Source organism: Drosophila albomicans, chromosome X (assembly GCF_009650485.2).
Source record: "Drosophila albomicans strain 15112-1751.03 chromosome X, ASM965048v2, whole genome shotgun sequence".
NCBI lineage: Eukaryota > Metazoa > Arthropoda > Insecta > Diptera > Drosophilidae > Drosophila > Drosophila albomicans.
In genome coordinates, this window is record NC_047627.2 from 20,495,926 (window position 1) to 20,517,003 (window position 21,078).

General features: G+C 33.0%; 2 protein-coding genes across 2 annotated transcripts in view; one reads left to right on the forward strand and one right to left on the reverse strand.

Moving 5' to 3' along the window:
• Nucleotides 1–21,078, reverse strand: part of LOC117577676 (allatostatin-A receptor) — a 98,802-nt gene that overhangs the window by 25,078 nt on the left and 52,646 nt on the right. Inside the window, exon 4 of the mRNA XM_052008688.1 lies at nucleotides 626–815. Coding sequence (XP_051864648.1) covers nucleotides 626–815 — 190 coding nt within the window. The remainder of the gene's footprint in view (nucleotides 1–625; nucleotides 816–21,078) is intronic.
• LOC127566398 (uncharacterized) lies at nucleotides 9,953–11,578 on the forward strand. The gene is made up of 2 exons (XM_052008687.1): nucleotides 9,953–11,170; nucleotides 11,226–11,578. Exons 1-2 carry the CDS (start codon nucleotides 10,025–10,027, stop codon nucleotides 11,541–11,543), a joined length of 1,464 nt encoding a protein of 487 aa, XP_051864647.1. The 5' UTR covers nucleotides 9,953–10,024; the 3' UTR covers nucleotides 11,544–11,578.

The window sequence follows — 21,078 nt, forward strand, 5'->3', positions numbered from 1 at the left end:
GCGGGTATAAATATACTACATTAATATGTTACAAAATACTAAAAAACAACTGTTGACGTTGATAAAAGACTCCTTTTGCCTGTTACATAAAAAAACCCGTCTACTTTATGAGTAGCGGATATAAATACTGGATTTGGATTAGAAAATTCTGCAATACATTGAAATTCCTCTAAAGATTTTATCTTGCTTTGAGTGTTTTCATTAATAACTCAGTTAGTTGAGCTGTCGTGAAGCATTCTTCATTGTAGTCTAAGTCCTGGGTTCAAATGCTGCGCAAATCGATGATAAGTATTTCTTAAGAAGAGTGATTAACATACAACTGAATAACTTTATTCGAAATCAAAGAAAATAAATTATAATGTACAATTTTGTTGATCTTATAATACGATTTTTGGTATTAAAACTAAAAGATTTATTTCTCTTATTAATAAGAATTTGGTCTTATATCAAATATTCTTCAAGTCAAGAAGTGTTTTCTAACTTTAAGATTTTCATGTTCTTGACGCACCAAAATCTTGATTTTATAACTTTTTTGTTTAAGTGTAGCAGTAACACAGTATGACACATACATATATAAGGTAAATAGTTCTCTCTCTCAACTCTCTACTATCTACTCTCTACTCACCTGCAGTGGCATGTAACCACAATCATGTACTGCACAAATTTGCACCACAAATTGCCAAATGGCCACTCGGGCAGCACATAGTCGGTGGCCGTGAATGGGACGCAGAAGATGACGAACAATATGTCCGAGACGGCCAGATTTATAATCAATAGATTTGTGGTCGAGCGCATTTGTTTGTTAACGACCACCACTAATCGACGACAGTTCCGCAAATTGTAAGCCACACATTAGCCACACATTCAACATCAGCAGCAGCAGCAGAGCGAGAAAGAAAGAAACAAAGAGAGAAAGAGAAAGGGAAAGAGTTAGTTGAAACGCAGTTTCGCAGTTGAAGACAATTGTAATTCGAGTCTTAACTTGCAAGTTGCATTTCCATTAATTTGGTAATAATATTATTCAATTTCGTATTATGATTTATGGACGTGTTAACACATAAGGAACACATTAACGGTTGTATATTTATAATCCAATATGGAGATAGACATAAACTAAGGTTAAGTGAGAGCTTTGATAAAGCGAGAAAGCAGATTGCGATCTTTCTTTCTACTTTTGCATTCGCTCTCACTCTGACATCTTTCGATCGATATGAAAAAAAACATGCAGTGTTTCATCGTTCGGTTTCCCATCAGCTTAAGGGCATTGTGTACTAAACAGTTGATTTGTATATCAAACTAATTGTTTAACTGTCAATCAATCTAAATATTAATTCATCTATCCATTATCACTAGCTATTGAAATAGTAATCTATTTGACCATGTTCAAGCATGAACTCGAAAACGAAACAGTGAACCGAGTTGGCCTAAAAATAACTCTTTTAATTTTATAGAATATTAAATACACTTAAATATAAGATCACAAAATGCATCTCAAGCACACTGCGTAGTAAGTAACCCATAAATATAATTCAAGAAAAATGTTAAAGTTAATCATTTTCAGTTATCAAAGATGCACTTGACACCCCAAGAGAGGATCAAGTGTTAATGTGCTGAGACACATTGAATACCAAAAATCGAAAGAACTTTTAGGAAGGTGAATGAGAGATAATAATAATAATATTTATCAATCATTTTTTCCATCCATCTGTAAAAGAATAAAATGATGAAAAGCATTTATCAGTCTATGTATCACTCTATCTTTAAATCTATATCATTCTATACTACAATCAATAGTTCTATCATTCAGTCTTTTCATATGTCTATCAACAAAATTGCAGCTTAATGGCCTCAAATGCTCTGGCTTTGCATTTTGTGCTCTGGATTTTTATTGTAAGCTACAAACAAAAATAAATACGAGTATACAAAAATATGTATATCAAGATTTTAAATTAAATTCTAGACTAAAAACAATAATAAATAATAAATAAATAAATATTATAGACAGTGATCTGCGTAGTCATTGCTTCTCTACTACCTTAAAGTCAAGTCAGAATTTTTTATTTTATTACTTAACTATATATAAATACAACAAACATAAAGATATCAAGAGTTAGCATTGATTTTAAGCTGAAAAACATAATTAAGAAGCAAATTAATTTGATGTCAAGAAAGAAAGAAATTAAATTCTTAGCTGAAAACAAAAGTGAATAAAAAAAAAAAAATAAAATATATATTAATTCCTTTAAGATTTTCTTTATTAATACGTATGCATTTATCTATCTTAAATTTGCACATCATATATAAAAAAGTTCATATCTTTGAGTTAATCATGAACTCAGTTATAAAATGTATTATAACTTTTTAGTGACATAATTATTGTTGGCTCTCAAAATTTCGAAATTCAACTAATTTATATAGAAACTACTATTTATTGTATTCATTATGCATATTTGCTTGAGCATTTTACTTTCTCCCTTACTTATATAACCACATCATTATCCTTTGCTATTGTGCTTGGCACACAACTGGACTTAAGCTCTTTACTTTGGTATATGATATTTGCCTATTGTGTTGCAGCTCTTTTGGCTTCTGGCCAATTGCGATTAATCGCTTATTATGCATTGAAATGTATTCAACAATTGGCAGCTTAGTTGCTCTTGCTCTTCGCTTGCAATGCAATGCCGTTAATTACATATTCTCTTAATGCAAATAAGTCTAGGAATTTAATGCTATTCCAATTTGTTTGCAGTTGTTGAACAGCATTTCGGTTGATGTATAAAAATAATTGTTAAACTTTAAAATCAAATCTTGACCATCTTTAATATTTGTTCTATATGAAATGTTGTTTAACATTTGAAATAAAAGTCAAGGCAACTTTTCTTGTTGATGTTGTGAATGCAATTGTGACCTGTCTCTGATCTTTCTCTCTCTCTCTGTCGCTGGCGAATTTTCTAAGAATATATTGCGCAATGTCCTTGCTGCGACGCTCAAAAGTTTTTCCTGCCAATTACGCGCACAAAGGCGATCCCTCCGCGTCCCTCCGCCCCATCGCTCCCTTACTACTTAGAGAGAATAAGATGAAGCTGTATTCAGCATTGTTTCCAATTGGGGTTTTTTTTTATTCGCTTTTCGTTTGCTTTGAACGTCACAGAGAGAGAGAGAGAGAGAGAGAGAGGGAGAGGGAGAGGGGGAGAGAGAGAGAGAGAGGGAGAGATGAGAGCCACTTGCAATTAGCCCCAAAACAATTTATGTTGTTCTTATGCCACAAAAGCGGACGATGATGTTGATGACGGTGTTGCAAAAGTTCTTGTGGCACATGTGGCACATGATGCGAATGCTTTCATAGATTGATGTGGCACACGGCCAACAAAAAAAGCAACAGCAACAAGAACAACAAAAAGCAAACTGCCATCCACAGAAGGATTTTGGGTCACTAAAAGTGCAATTTTGTAAACAATTTTCGAGCGGGAGGGAGGAGGCCGAAACAGGAAATGTCGCGGCAAAGCTGCTTCCATACCCTGTAAATTGCAAGTGCAGTCAAGTGGGTAGCATAAACTGCTTGCTGCGCGTGGCGAAACTACTTGAAGTCGATTGGCATAAAACTTTTCATTCGTTCAACGTTTATTATTGTTGTCGAGTTTGAGTTTTACTTTGCTTTTGCTGTTGCCGCAAATCAATTTCCTTTCAAATATATTTAGCACAGGATGTGCGGGGAGGAGTGGCGGAGATGGCGGCAAATAAAAATGGCAGCAGCAGAAAAGTATGCTATGTTAAATGTTCGAGAGCAAGTCACAAATATCAACAATAAATACAAGTTGACTTTGGCTTCTCGTTTTTGTGTGTTGGCCAAGTGGTCACATATGGGCTTAACTTTTCCTCTTACTTATTGTATTCTAACACACACACACACACAGAGAGAGACACAGACACGTACTCGTACCCTTACGTATACTTAATATGAGTGCTCGCCACTTTGCAGGTGTCGCTCTTACGTACAACGTTGGCAAAAACCCTTTTGGGGCGCATTCCTCTTGCCCCAGCTGTGACCCTCAATGACTAGTCATATGCGTAATGATCCTTAAGTGGAATGCGGGTTATGCAAGGCTTTAATATTTAAATTCTATTATTATTTAGTAGGCATTCTACTTTTGAAATGACCAAAAGTTTGCAGCAACTTTTCGTTCAAACTCGAGTCAAAACAGTACTTGACAAAACAAAAAAAACTTTGATTGCCTTAATTAAGTCCGCATATTTATAATCTGCTTAGAAAGTCACTCTTGAAAACAGAAACAAATTTCAATCATTTTGTGTTTAAACAAAGCTGATTAAAAGCTCCTCACTGAATTATGAGCCAAGTGTTCATCTATAATACTTTTCATCCTATATTTCATACAAAATAATCATATGAATTTGCAGCCTTTCAGAACTGTAATCTAATTACTTTTATACATTGTTCCTTCTTTAAATATTTCGTTTATAAAAATTGAATGCTTTAAAACATTTATTTCAAGTTGCTCATTAAAACAAAATAATATAAATTAAAAACAGCTCTATAAAACTCAACAAAAATTTATGTTTATATAGAAAAAGTAAAAAAAAAAAACATAAAAAGCAGCTTCTTAAAACTCAATATAAATATACATATGTATAAATACACAACGTAACAAAAAGGACATAAAAATCAGCTTCTTACAGTTTCTTAAAGAGCATAAAAAAATAAAAATAATTAAAAGCTTCGCAAACCCTAAAGATAAGGAAATTAGAAATAAAAATAAATGAAAGACTATTAAAGTTTAAAATATAAATAAATAAAATGTCAAATGATGGACATTTGTTTAAGAATGAATATAAAGTCACAACAGTGTACCAAGTTAGCGTTAGACTAAAGAAATATATACTAAATTTGGTAAGCATATATAAAACTGTTCCAAACATACAATCCTTGAGTTTAGTTTACATATTTTGAGAAAGAAAAAAGTTTTTCATACTAAATGTTTATTTCTATCTGATCGCTCCTATGATAGCTAAATGATATGGTATAGAAGCACAATATGCCCAATTTTTTTATTACACATTTAAAATATGCTAGAATTTTGGTGTAAATTTCGTTGCAATATATCAAATAGAAGCACTTATGGAAATAAACGTCAAACTTCACCTAAGTCGTTGCGTCCATTCAAAATGTTTAACCCCTGAGTGTTCATTAACTTTAAGACTCGAACTAACCAATTTAATAGTTGCTCTCACAATGTTCTTATACCTCAATTATGCAGCAAGTAATCACTTAGTAAGCAAGTCAATTATCAGATCGATCGATCAGCGAGTCATTTAACTAACATATACAATTCACTTTGTCTATCCACGACTCAACAGTCAACAATTGAAATAACTTGAACACAAGCAAATCAATACATTGACTAGACTGTGTTGCCGGAATTGAAAACTGAGTAAAGAGCGAACAAAGATTAATGACAGCAAAAGTTGAATGCAAGAAACTAAAGCAAAAAAAAAAAAAAAAAAAAAAATAGAGAGAGAAAATGTGTAGAATTTATAATCTTTGTGAAGCTGTAGAGAAATGAGAATGTCATCGCTTGTTGTTTTGAGTCATTTGCAAGCATTTTCAATTAATATGTATATTCGACGAGACAACACAACAGGCAAACGTACACACCAATACACACACACATACCACTACATTCTTTAGCATTCACCCAGACATTTACCGATAACAAGCAAACCATTAAGGCTGGCATTTTGTGGGCAGGCGATAGCAAAAAAAAAGCAAAGTTAAAAAAAATGTAGAAAAAAGGGTCAGGTTGAAAGTTTCTAGGAGAGAGAGAGAATGCTGCTGGACCATTAACTGAAGGAAAAGTTTTATGTTGCTTGTTTTACAAAATAATAAAGTGTAGCATAATTTATGGCCAACAACAAAAAAAAATACACAAAAAAAGAAATATATATATAAGTATAAATATATTTATAATAAAAATAGAATAGAAAGCGAAAAAAGCGAAGCTGGAAAAAGTTCTTGAAGCGCAAAAACGCTGTTATTTAATGCCAAGTTCGAAAACCCAAAGAGAGGAAGCAGACTGCGAGCAAATAAACAAATAATCAGGCGCCCCTCAAGCGTGCATATGTGTGCGTGTGTGTGTGTTTACAGCTAGCCATATAAATTTTCGCTTTAATGTTGCTTTAATGCCTCACATTAAAGTGCTGATCAACTTGATCAACTGAATTATGGCGACTTCAGTTGCTTAAGCGAGAGAATGAAGAAATATTTATAGAGTGCCATATACTAAATAAATTTAAATACTAAACACAGCTAAAATACCATAAATACTATAATATTGCAACTGATACATCTAAAGTCAAGTCCACAATTATTTATCGCCATCAAAGCTTAAAAGACACTTTAATATTGCAATCTACATTTCTAATTTCTAAAGTCCGACTCAACACAATTAAATCTGACACATAAAGTCGGTGTTTGGAATGACGCATTTTAATGGGGCATGCATTAATTTCAATTAAAATTTAACTATGAACTTGTGACAGGCACAACTTATGGCTGCTGCTGTTAGCAGCTGCCTCTGGCATTGCTTTACGAGGCAATTGAAGTGTTTCTCTCCCCCCCCCCCAACCCGCCTGCAATTTGGCCTAAACCATGTCTTTTAAATGCATAAATAATTGCGCTTAAAGCGAGACAGAGGCGAAGATTTCGCAAGAGATACAAAACACAAGCATGTGTGTATGTGTGTGTGTGTGTGTGTGTGTGTGTGTGTGTGTGTGTGTGTGTGTGTGTGTGTGTGTGTGTGTGTGTGTGTGTGTGTTTGTTTGTGTGTGTGAGAGAGAGATAATCGCAAGGACCTTTTGTTTGCTGGGTAAACAATGGCTGTGTTGCAGGGCTAGAATGATGGCCAAAAGCAGGACAATTAATTTAAATTTTCCTAAATTTTCTGCATGTGTGTGCTACGCTAAATATGTCCAAGTGTATGCATGTGTGTGTGTGTGTGTCCATGTCACATGGATATCCGGTCGCAAATAATCGTGTCGTGTATGCAAACAACAACAACGAACCCCAAACCCAACCCCAAACGAAAGATGAAACACAATTTTGTTCGCTCCTCTCTCGTCCCTCGACTAATAGATAGATTGTTATTGTAGTCGTTATTTTTGTTGTTGCTCATGACGTTCTTCTTCGTTGTTGACTGCTGAGCAAATTCGTTGAATTTGTCTGGTCAGTTGTGTTCAGTTTGCCGGCGGTCACATCATTTGTCGCACAAAACACAACCTAAGCAAATAAACATGGAAAAGGAAACTCTCGACATTCGACACAACAACAACAGCAACAACAACAACATGCTTAACATGGCCCCCCAAAATGCAATCTACATCGAAATAGGAAAAATCATCGACTATCGAGTATCGAGTTTCACTTTCTAATGAACTGAAATCGAAATGAAATTGAAAAATTAAACAAGGCGGAACAAATTCAAAGTTGCCTTAATTACGTTTGTTATATTAAATATTACAATAATATTTCAAATTTATTAAAATTAATAAATGAAATGGGTTATCTAAATATTGTAATAATATTTAAAATTTAAAATTGATTCAAATTAATAGAATAATATTTAAAATTGTGCTAGCCTAACTCAATTAAAGTTTAGCAACCATAAAAAACGTAATAAATGGCATTTTCTATGCTGTTGTGTAATTTATGCTTTTGTGGATTAGAATTAGCAATAAAAGAAAAAAATAAAAAACAGAGCGCATAAATTTGTCACAACTTCAAATAATACGCATTGTGTGTGTGCTTGCTGCTGATGACTCCATCCGCATTGTTATACCAACCAACTGTCAATCAATCAATCACTCTCCGCACTGCCAGGAATTTACGAACAAATGTTTAAACCAAATCTCAGCAGTAGCAGCAGCAGTGAAACTCAATAGCAAGTAGAGAAGAAGGACGACAACAACTATAGCTATGGAGTAAAGAAGCTTAAAATACTTTTACACTCAGCCGCAAAGTATGCTACGGTTTTTTTTTGAGTTCCATTTTGTTTGAAACAACTTCTTTAGCTGTCGCCGCTGTGTGTGTTGCATTGTAAAATTCAAAGCTGGATTATTGATGGATCTGCATTAAACGTTGAGTCCCAAAAAAAAATATGTAAAATGTATATACAAACAAAAAAAAGGAGGAGGAAAAAGATAGCTGTAGGCGTGACAGGGGCATGTGCACAAGAATTTATACGTCAAGGCCAAAATACCTAGCGACAACAGAGAGAGAGAGAGAGAGAGTGGTGGAAACAATGGCGAATTGGTTGCCATATGGCCATCTAGGGCGCATATGTTCACAACCGACACGACGACACTCATGGGCAGTGGGCGTGGCAGGTAGTATGAGTGTATATTTTGCATATGTATGTATTTAGCACGTAAGACGAACAAAACGAAAAAAAGGGGAAAAAAACGAAAACGCATAAAGAGTTACACACTGTATGCAAGGTGATGTTCTGTCGAACGATTTCGCCCACAATTCCCAATTGTAATTAACTGGGATTTATGCTATAACTATAGTGTAGGTATACATTAAAATCGAAGTGTGTTTTATGACAATCAAAATCACGCATAAAATGTGTGAAAGTGTTTTGAATTTGAATAACAAACAACAAATAAAGAGTGATGCAAAATGACGTTCTGCCAAACGATTTCGCCCACAATTCCAAATAAATAAACTAGGCTTTATGACACAACTTAAAAGTGTAAGTAGAATATAAAATCAATATATGATTTATTAAAATCAAATTCACGCATAAAATGTGAGAAATTGTTTTGCTTTGAATTGCGCAAATAAAGAGTGATGCAAAATGATGTTCTGCCAAGCGTCTTCGCCCACAATTCTAAATAAATAAACTAGACTTTATGCCACAACTAAAAAGTGTAAGTAGAATATAAAATCAAAATATGATTTATTAAAATCAAAATGTAAGAAATTGTTTTGCTTTGAATTGCGCAAATAAAATGTGTGAATTCCTTGTTGTCAGCATTTTGAGGAATGCATTTCGACGATGACGACGACGGGACATGCGAGTACAATAAAAAATTCACTGTCTGGTTATCGTATTGTAAAACGTTGTAAGTGCGTTCTCAGATCTCTTCGCTTCTTTTGTGATTTTCACTTGCTTTGTGTGTGTGTGTGTTTCTGTCACTGAGTAGCAGCAGACATTGCATTGAAAAGAAAAACAATAAAATTGTACATGGCCCATAAAAAAGCATAAATATGACGAATCTGCCGAGCGAAAGCGAATGAATACAACGAGACGACGAGTGGAATGATGAAAGTAGAAGCTACTCACTCACACGCATTGCCATTGTGTGTGCATATATGTATGTATGTATGTATGGATGTGTGGGTAAAAGTATTGCCAGCTGCCCAATTGGGCATTGTTTGGCACACGTGTGCGCTTATTGTTTTTGTTTTGTTGCCCGCCTGCTCATTGCTGGTTATAAATTTTATCACTATCAAACGCAAAGCAGTAAAATAAATTTCAGCCCCGCCTTCAGCGCCACCTTGCGGATTTGTGTAAATAGCGTAGAGCGCCACCTATCGGCTACGACGACACTGCCATATGCTTCATAAATGTTTTTCAGGCGATTTGCTTTCTTCTTCTTCATCGTGTCCGCTCTTGAGTTACCTTGTGTGTGTGTGTGTTTGCTTGTTGTATGAATTGCAGCTACGTGCAATTGACATCGCAAGCTGTGGCCTCTCAAGTTTGTGGAGGTGGAAGTGGAAGTGGAAGGGAAAGTGAATGTGAAAGTGAAAGTATGCTGAATTGAGGTCTGAACTCAACAATATTGAGTAGTGTCGCTCAATGTTTAGAAATAAAATATTCATATATGCTCCAATCATTACTCTAAATGAAAATGTACTCAAATAGACATAGAAGCCTTGAAACTCTTGTCAAAGTCTGGCATTTATATATATATTTTTTATTAAACAAATTTTGTATTTACCTAAAAAATGAATCAATTGATAACATACCGCGAAGATGAGGCTTACTTTAAAGTCAAATATGTGACCACGATATGGATGTCCGTTGTAACAAAACCGAGCGATGCAAAAGAATATTTGATGGTAGTCTTGCAGAAAGCAGTGCACATCAATATTGATATTATATATTCATTTCCAATACAATATTTCGATGTAGAAATCGACTGGGAACAGAATTTGACTTTCATCGCATGTGAATGTGAAGAAAATTTTGAAACTGATTTCGATTTGCAGAAATTTACGCAATTAAAGTTGGAGAATCAAACATTCGTCGAAGTAGATATTGTGAGTGTACTTGAAATATTTATTGACTCCAATCCCGACATTAGTTTGTTATCATATTTGGAAGCATATTTGCGAGCAATTTATGACAATAATTTGGCCATAGAACAATATTTGGCTAATTTTCGTGCCTATTGCATTGACACCGAATCGGACATTGAATTGGCAAAATATCTCTTAAATCTTTTCAACTATATGAACATTGATGATGACTATGAATTTATGCTGAAGTGCGATCAAGAGCTGGAGAGCATCGAACAATATGTGGAATCGCTTTCGGAGCCGGAGATTCAGTCAATTTTGGAAAGCATTTCAAGTGAAGAATTGATTTTGAGTTCAAGCTCCGATTTGGAAGATGAATTTGAACACGATTTGGAGCCAAAATGTTTACGAACGGAATTGTTGCAATACGTGCTGAGGCATGCGGAGAATTATTTTCAAATGTATTTGAAGAAAATTGTGGAAGCATTCTCAGAGGAGTTTGTGGAGCAATATATACGCGAATATTTAGATAAACGTATGTTGAAATATTTGGAGGCAAGTTTAGACATCAATCTGAATGCATATTTGAATCTGACATTCAATAGAGATTGGGAAACATATTTGTCAACATCGCTGCTAACCGATTTCGATGCATATGTCAACACTAATATGAAAACAGATATTGAATTATATCTCAACATTCATTTAAGCGATGACTTGAGTGAACATTTGCAGGTATATATCGACACCTTTCTGAAACTACGTTTAATGCCAGCTTCAACTGTTGATATGGTTGATGTAGAAACAACTTCTGAATCAAGTTCGCAATTGTCAAACTCGGACAACAATCAGGTAAATATAAAAGATCAATTAAATGATTCACTAAACAACTATTAAAATTACACAGCTTGAAGTGTTTTCGTTGTTTGAAATGCAGTTAATGGCAATTCAACCACAATTCGCATATGTTTCGTTTTGTCCTTTGGTCGGTATGCGTTTCGAAACCGATTTATCTGCTCTGCTCACAATAGTCGATTGGGTTCAGCTACAGCGATATTTAAGTCACAACGATTCAACCTACAATCCAATTGTTTTTCTGCGCACTCTGCACAAGCATTATGAGATGATGTATTTCACGTTGAGCAAAATTAACGCTAGCATCTTGCTTTGGTTCATTTTATTATTTGTATTCATTCTAATTTTAATTGCAATTCTTTCTCAATAAGAATATGTTGAATAATAATATTTTGAATTATTTTATTGTAAATGTTTTCATTGTTGGAAAAAAGCCATTTGCTTGAGAACAATTAGAAACTTTGTTGTAACATATGACAATATTTTTAACCAAAAGAGGTTAGTTGAACATATTTCTATGCTAAGCATAAAAACACTTTGCTATAGAAATTCAATTTCTTTCCTGATTAATGAATTAATGAATATAAATAATATAAATAAAAAAATTAGTGGTTTATATTCATACACCATAAAAACAAGTAAGAAAGCTACAGTCGAATGTGCTCGACTGTGAGATACCCGCTAACAATTTTCAAATCACATTCGAAAAATATACCAAATTAAAATACCGATAAAATACTAAAATATACTGGAAAAAGTGAAGACTATAGTATTTTCATAAAATATACCAAACTAATATACCATACTAATATACCCGCTAACCATTTTCAAACCACATTGGAAAAATATACCAAATTTAAATACTGATAAAATTCTAAAATATACTGGAAAAGTGAAGACTATAGTATTTTTATAAAATATACCAATCTAATATACCCGCTAACCATTTTCAAACTACATTTGAAAAATATACCAAATTAAAATACCGATAAAATACTAAAATATACTAGAGAATGCAAAAGAGTGCACTATTTTCCCAAAATACACCAAATTAATATACCAGAAAAATACTAAAATTATACCAAATTCTATATTCGGTATATAGATATAGTACAACGTTCAAATATACAATAGAGTGCATTTAAGCTTGTATAATTTTTTCAAAATTTGTTTCATATTTGATTTAAATGCGAAAATATCCACTTTTAGCTTCAGCAAATTATAAAATATGATAAATTGAATTTAAATGTTGTAAGCGATTGCACGGAATAAAGCAATAACAACTGCTGATCGATAAATATCAGTAATCTCTATACAAAATTTGATCAAATTTCCTGAGGAATGCAAATAGTAATGATCAACTATCATGTTCATTGATCAGAATTATCTGCTGAATGTGCGCAATGCTTTGACCCCAAAAAGTAGGCAATGTTTTTTTTTTGCTTGCTTCGTATCTAAGGTGCGCACAAAGACAATAACAACGACAAGGAGCAACTCAATGATACTTAGTTAAATGTGCGATGTCTGCCAAGCAATAGCAACAACAACAACAATAAAAGCAACAACAGCAAAATGTATTTAGCTTGCGCCACATCCAAAAAGATGCTTTGCTACTGCACCTGAAGGCGTTTGCAAGGCAACACTTGAAAGTGTCTCTGTGTGTGTGAGTGTGTATGTGAATGTGCGTGCGTGTATCTGTGTGTGTGTGCGATTGCTGCTCTATCGTGCACGAGCTAAGAAAATCTCAACAGCAAAGTCATTTTGCATGCAATTTTAGTAACCTTGACTCAAGTCGCCGCCTTTGCATCCGCATCACTGAAAAGCTGCTGAACGTGTGTGGGTGCGCGTGTGTGTGCGTGTGTGTGTGTGTGTGTACATAGGTGTTACATGGCCCTACTACGCTGCTACAGTTTGCTTTCAATAAAAACAGCAGCAAAAGTTGCAGTGGCTAAAAATAAATGCCATCCCAGCCAACACAATTCAAACAAGGTGCAAAAAGCAAACGCTGCACAGCGTTGCACTATGGTCCAGGAGACCACTTTTTGTGGCATTTATTAATAACTCCTGAACTAGATAAGATTTTTTGATGCGGTTTTTTTATTTTAACTAAGGAAGGTCCTTAGAATAAATTTGGAAAAGTAGGCGTGTCCACGCCTACGAGAAATATTTTTTTTTTTAAGAAAATTTTTTTTTCATATGCGGATGATTAAAAAAATTAAGAATTTTATTAACTCTGACCTAGATTTGTGGTGTTATTTCATTAAATTTTCATTATTTTAACTTCTGATCATAAAAAACAGAGTTTTTTTTCTGGCTTAAAGAAATTGCTCCTTGACATACGCTCCATATTATTAAAAGGTTAAGATACAATAGAAAATCATTTTTTGTTAAGCGTTTACCTCTTATTAAAATATATTTATTGATTATAAGGCTATATATATCTGTAAAATCAAAATTATTATAATTTTCAGCATTATCATGCTCAGCAAAACTAAACACATTCTCTGCGGTCGCCTTACGTAGCCAAAAATCTTCTCGCCAACTCTTAAATTCCACTTGGCATGTTTAATTTCATTTGCTTTACTATATAGAGCTCCTATTCAAGATCGCTAATATCAGCAGAGCCATATTTTGCTCATTGAAACCGATATATTAACGTAGTACAAACCCCAATTATTTGAATTCATCACAAATTTTAATCAGATTAATGTTTTATTTGAAATTATTGAATATTGAAAACTACATGTCAAAATGCACTTTTCTACTGCACGTGCTTTTGTTGACGAACAGCTCACTTTAACAGCTGATTTCGCGAAAGTGGCGCCATCTATGCAAATTTTTGGTATGCAACATTGATGGTCAGTCTGTTCCTTGTAGAATGCGATCAAAACCTTGATGATATATTAACTTTTAAAAAATGTATTAATGCCAAGTGGTCGGCTGGACCATAGTGCGTTGCATGCAACAAGATTTGCCATCACATCGTGGCAACACACACTCATAACCTGCTGTTAACATAAGCAAAACACTGTCAACAATACAAAGTTGTGACAAAGTTGGATGAGCTAAAACTATATGCACTCAATAATTCAACTCTATTCAGAATACATTAGAAATTGAAGAAAGATGAAAGGATTTGTCAAATAAGAGTAAGAGATAAAATGCCAAAGTTAATTTCAAATAAAAAAGTTTCTTATATTGACTGCTAAACAATGCTAATTAAATAATTAGCTGTTGAAAATATATAAGAAATAAAAGAAAGAGAATATGATAGCCATAAATTGAGCAAAGGATTTTTCAAAGCTAATTTAGTTGCTCTTAAGTATTTACTGACTTAAAGTTTCTTGCCAATTAAATGTTAATTGCAGCATTTGTTGCAGTTTCCTTTCTATTATATTTATTTTAGCAGCTTCTAAATTTATGCATCTGCTCTTCAATTGTCACTTAATTCAGTTGCGTGTGAAATACGCTTGGCTTTGAGACTGCATTTGATTGGCTTTGCGGTTGAGATGAGCGCTTAAAGTGGCAGCAACTCAGCTCGACTAACTTTTTTGGTACAACTTTTTGGCATGCAAAATATATAAACTTTTGGGTTTTGTCTCCGTTGTCTTTGCAAGTTCACAGCGTTTGGCAGCTCGGAGCTTGGAAAAGTTGGCGAAAAACTGAAAGCAAGCTATCAACAACAGCGTTCTCTAGTTCGACTTCAACGTTGAGTTCATCAAAAACGCAATACGCAATACGCAACTGAGTTTTGTTTGCCCTTAAAATTGTCGCCTCAATAACAACAATTCAAAGGTGAAAGGGGAAAGTGTCTGTGTGGGTGTGTGTTTTCCTAGCATTTAGTTGAGAGACTTAGTTGCAAGAATTGCAACAAAGTGTGTCAAAAGTTATTTTGCTTTCAGCGATATCTTTTCCCTAATAGTCGAAAGTTGCTTTGTGTCTGTCGTCTCTTGATGTTTGTTCACAGCAAACTTTTGTTTGGCAGCCGTGTTGGCACTTTTGATAAATGATTTGTAAATGAACGTGTGAGTTTTATTGCAAAATTATGATGGGAAATTAGAATCGCTTCAACAACGATGCTATCTACGGCACTTTTACCTAAGCGAAAGAGATTTTTTGCTTGAGTGCAAAAGCACATTTATAGCTTATGGAAACATAATTTGTCATCCGCTGCCATCGAAAGCAAGCAGCTGCATCAGTTTCAGCTTCAGCTTCATCTTCAGTCTCAGCTTCTGTTCCATCTTCAGCTCTTTTCTGCTCTGCATTTTATGGCAAATTTACACAGTTTAATGCGTTTCCAACGCCAAGCCAACTACACATAAATGATTACGAGTCGGTGTCCTTTCAAGTCAAGTCCATAGATCATACTTAAGAGGTGTTCATGGCTTTATGTGCTTCAACTGAAACTTTGTCGTTAACTTTGCTTCACACACAAACGTTAGATTGGAATGTTTTCAATCAAACGAGTTCCCGGATTTTTAATTTGTTTTCGCCTTCCTAGATTTCCTCAGCACGTGCTAATCGCATTAGCTTGACATGAGTTGCAAAAAATATTAATGAAAGTAAATTATGTTAAGAAATAGCTGGAAGTTAAATACTAAAGTTAATCAATATATGTTATAATATTCTCTGCGTTTCTCGAATTAATTTTGAAACATTTTTGATGCAAAGTATTTATGTAATTTAATTCAAGAAGCAATCTAAACTAAAATATTTTCTCTATTTCTCGATTGAATTTTGAATCAACTTTGATACAATTTGCTGTCCAATAAAATGCAAATGCACTAAAACAAAGTAGTCCACTTTAAGGACAACTCTCGTTTGCTGTTATTAATTAAATGTAATAAAAGTGAAGAGCACAAACATTTCGAGAGTGCTGAAGTTATAATACCTTAATTTATGTATGCAACATTCGACATGGATATTTTGCAGCAGCTGTCGAATTACAAAACTATAAGCCCGCATAAATATTGTTCAACTGCAAACAAAGTGACAGGCGATTATCAAAAAAAAAAAGGAAGAACAAAATAAAATACAATCAACCACAATATAAACACATGACCGAATTTAGAATACTCTTGTGGAATTCCTCATTCTAGTTTTGGGATACCTTAGTTTCGTTTAGTTGACAATAAGTTGATTAGGATAACATTCGAGCAAACATTGAACCCACATAATTCTGACATCTGTCAGCATCAATTTGGGTAAAAAAAACAAAACAAAAAACAAGAACAGGGATTGTTTGGCATAAACAATTTGTTCATTTGATGGTTACAAAATGATTTTGTGGCTTAATTGTAATTTATGCTTTAGTTTTTTTTTTGAGAACGGGAGGTGTCTCAAACAAAATCTGCATTGACTCATTGCCACTTCAATTCGCATCGGCCTATGTCACAAAATATATCCCAAACAGACACACACACATATACACATACACACACAGTTAGGAAGAAAAAAGGACGAAGGATGCCGCAAAGCGACCCGAAAAAAAACCCAGAGACATGTCACAAATGATGTTGGCCAAAACCGGAAAACCGTATTAAGGGGGAAGGTCTCAACACTCTGGGGCTTGTGGCAAATTTGTAAATTTGTAGCTGCCACATGGAAAATCGCATTATACAATAAACTAGCCAGCTACACGAACGAGTTTTGCCCGCATGATGAACTTGTTTCCTTAACTGCTAAATTTTTAAATGGCCAAATTTTGTAGTTTCTAAACTTTAATATTTGTAAACCTTTTAATTTATACAATTTATATTTCTACATTTGTAGAGTTTTAAACTTAAATTTGTAAATTTTTAATTTTTTAAAATTTTTTGCTTTCAAACTTTAGGATTTACAAATTTTTAAATTTCGAAACTTTGAATTCTTAAATTTTAAACTTTCTAAATTTCAACTGCTACTAAATTTGTGAATTACTAAAATCCCAAATTCTAAAAAATTGTGAATTTATACATTGTTAAATGTCTAAAGTTTTGAGTTTTTTAATTTTAAAATTTATGTATTGGTAAATTTTTTAATTTTGAAGTTTCTAAATTTGTAAATTTGTAAACTTTTAGATATTTAAATTTGTACATTTTTAATTTCATGAATTTCAAATTTTTCAAATTTCTAAATTTCACAATTTTAAACTTTTTAAGCTACAAAAATTGTATATTACTAAATTCCTACATTTTTAAATTTCGGAATAAATAAGTTTATAAACTTACTAACTTTGAAATAACAATAAAAAAAGAAATAAATAAATATATATACATATATGTATATTAAAAGTAATATTAAATTTTGCTTAAGACTTTGCTGACCCTTGTCCGAAAATCGCATTTTATGCCAAGTCAGTTAGTAACGACAACTCGATATACACAGTATATTTATCGCTCTGTAATTGGCCACTCAAGCGTGATGCTGAACGTGGTCAGTGCTTTATGTTTTCAGTATTCGGTTTACGGTTTTGCAGCAGCTCGCAAGTTGTTCGCTTGTGGGCCGCTTTGCCTGTTGCCACTTTTATCTGTTGGCCAATACAGGCGTAATCCTTTTTCGTGGCTGGCAATTTGATTTGCCTAGGATCATGCTTGGCATGCAACTGAGTTGCTTTCGTTTTTTTTTCTTTCTTGTTGCTCTTTTCTTTGTAAACATTTATTGCTTTTACCCTGTAGAGCAGATTTCGTTCTTTGGGTGTTTATACGAAAATAGCAACTTGTTGTTTTTCTTTCTATGCAGAGATGATGAAATTAAAGAAAGTTAAGTGTATAATCTATATTGATTAATGGAACTAAATAAAGCTTATTATAAACAAAGTTATATGTTATATGTATATCATGTATATATCTTATTTTATTATGTGAAAGAAAGAACATTTTTGAGTTGATATTATATGTTTTGTTATTTGTACTTATTTAACATGTTATTGCCACAAAAGAAAAATGTACTGATTAAAGCTTTTAGTAAATTAAGAATGAACTGATTCAAGCTTTTTTTTCAAGTCAAAGTTCATGAACTTAAAACGAAGTGATTAAAGCTCTTATTAAATTAAGAATGAACTGATTGAAAATCTTAGTAAAGTAAGATGGAACTGATTCACCGAACTGATTAAACCACTTATTTAATTAATAATTAACTTATTCAAGAAGTTCTAAAGTAAAGTTAGACTGAATTTAAATAAATTATATCTATTTTTTTTTCTATTTTTGACTGATGCGTCAATCTTTTAGTTAGTTTAGTTTTTGATATTGAAATAATATTTTATAAATATAAATTTCAAGCTAATCTTTGAGGTTGCTTTGCCAAGTAGACAATGTAACTTAAGTACCACCTAGTTTGCTTTATTCCATATATTTGTTTCATATGCGGTCTCTCACAGTCGAGCACGCTCGTTCAAAACCGCAAATGAACTTAAAAGCGCAGCTTTCGACCGATGTAATACAATTTGGAGCTGAGAATGCGACCCATCATCTAATTTATGCCTTCTGCCCCAATGGACTTGAAAACCGAGTTGCGTTTGGTCTGTTGATTGTGCAAGGGGAAGAGAGAAGACAGGGAGAGAAGCGAGAGAGAGAAAGAGAGCAAGAGAGAGCGAGAGAAAGACAACGTATTTTGTTTTGGTTACCTCAACAACATCATTTTAATGGGAATTACGAGCAAATGAGCAAATGGGGAACTATTTGAAAACTTGTTGTTCGACGCATGCCACAAAAAATGCCACCACAGAAATTCCCGTGAAATGTGCAATATGCATTTTCACTTAATGCCATTGTCTGTGAGTTGTGTGAGTTTCGCTGATACTCTGATTGGAATTTCACGCATGTATATAAGCCACACAAATGATGTTATCGCAATGCACGCGATACGCATTTATGGCATGCGACATTTAAATGGCATGCGACATAAATTGCGTGTGCTCGCTGCAAATTGTTTATAAAGCAAATAATTGGAAAGTGCACTTAATGCATTGATTGCTTCATACATAAATAGTAGAATTTATATGTACATATACATACATACATATATATTAACATAATCATAATAATCATAATTATTATCATAAATGTTGGCAAATGGAATGTGAACTAAGAAACGTATTTTTTTAAATTTATTTGAAAATTTTATAACAAGTTTCTTAAGATGGCAATTGTTAAATAAGAGCATGGAATGGTAGCTCATCTTTTTGGTATATTAAACATACTGAAAATATGTCGAAATTTGCTATGAGTGGTATTTAAATATACTATAATATTTGAGTATTATAAAAATATAGCAATAAGTTTATAACGAATTAGATAGCAACAGTTTAGTGAGAGCCTTCGATATTCGCTTCTTCTTTTGGTATATAAAGCATACCGACATTATGTTGAGCTGACTAATACATGGTATTTAAATATACCATAATATTTGAGTGTCATTACAATATCGCAAAAAGTCCGAAATGTATTAGTGGTATTTAAATATACCATATGATCAAGAGTGGTATTTAAATATACCATATATAGCATTAAATATAATATATACTAATAACTTGAATGACAATAATTTAGTATAAGCACCAGATATTAAGCCTACTGAAAATATGTCGAAATGTGCTATGAGTGGTATTTAAATATACTATAATATTTGAGTATTATAAAAATATAGCAAAAAGTAACTTATAACGAATTAGATAGCAACAGTTAGTGAGAGCCTTCGATATTCGCTTCTTCTTTTGGTATATAAAGCATACCGACAATATGTTGAGCTGACTAATACATGGTATTGAAATATACCATAATATTTGAGTGTCATTACAATATCGCAAAAAGTCCGAAATGTATTAGTAGTATTTAAATATACCATATGATCAACAGTGGTATTTAAATATACCATATATAGCATTAAATATAATATATACTAATAACTTGAATGATAATAATTTAGTATAAGCACCAGATATTAAGCCTACTGAAAATATGTCGAAATGTGCTATGAGTGGTATTTAAATATACTATAATATTTGAGTATTATAAAAATATAGCAAAAAGTAACTTATAACGAATTAGATAGCAACAGTTAGTGAGAGCCTTCGATATTCGCTTCTTCTTTTGGTATATAAAGCATACCGACAATATGTTGAGCTGACTAATACATGGTATTGAAATATACCATAATATTTGAGTGTCATTACAATATCGCAAAAAGTCCGAAATGTATTAGTAGTATTTAAATATACCATATGATCAACAGTGGTATTTAAATATACCATATATAGCATTAAATATAATATATACTAATAACTTGAATGACAATAATTTAGTATAAGCACCAGATATTAAGCCTACTGAAAATATGTCGAAATTGGCTATGAGTGGTATTTAAATATACTATAATATTTGCATATTATAAAAATATAGCAATAAGTTTATAACGAATTAGATAGCAACAGTTTAGTGAGAGCTTTCGACATTCGCTTCTTCTTTTGGTATATAAAGCATACCGACATTATGTTGGGCTGACTAATACATGGTATTTAAATATACCATAATATTTGCAAAGGGTCCGAAATGTATTAGTAGTATTTAAATATACCATACCGTTTTCCAATAAAATGTTCATTACAATTAAAATCGATAGTGGTTATAAAAATTGATGCTAATAGAAAATCGTACATAATATTTTCAGCCATCAACTAGTTTGTTTATTGAAAACCTGTGTTGGCTTGCGTTCAGCCGTTAAATGACGTTCAGCCAAGACGACGTTAATAATGCGACTTTAACGGCAAAAAATGCGGCTGAGCGTAATGTTGCAACAATTTTGTGACCTTGACGCTACGCGACGTAAAGCGAAACACGTACAAAATGCGTATACGACCTGCAAGCCAAGAGGGAGAGGGAAAAAGTGAGCGCAATGCACACTTGGATATAAAAAATCAATTAGTC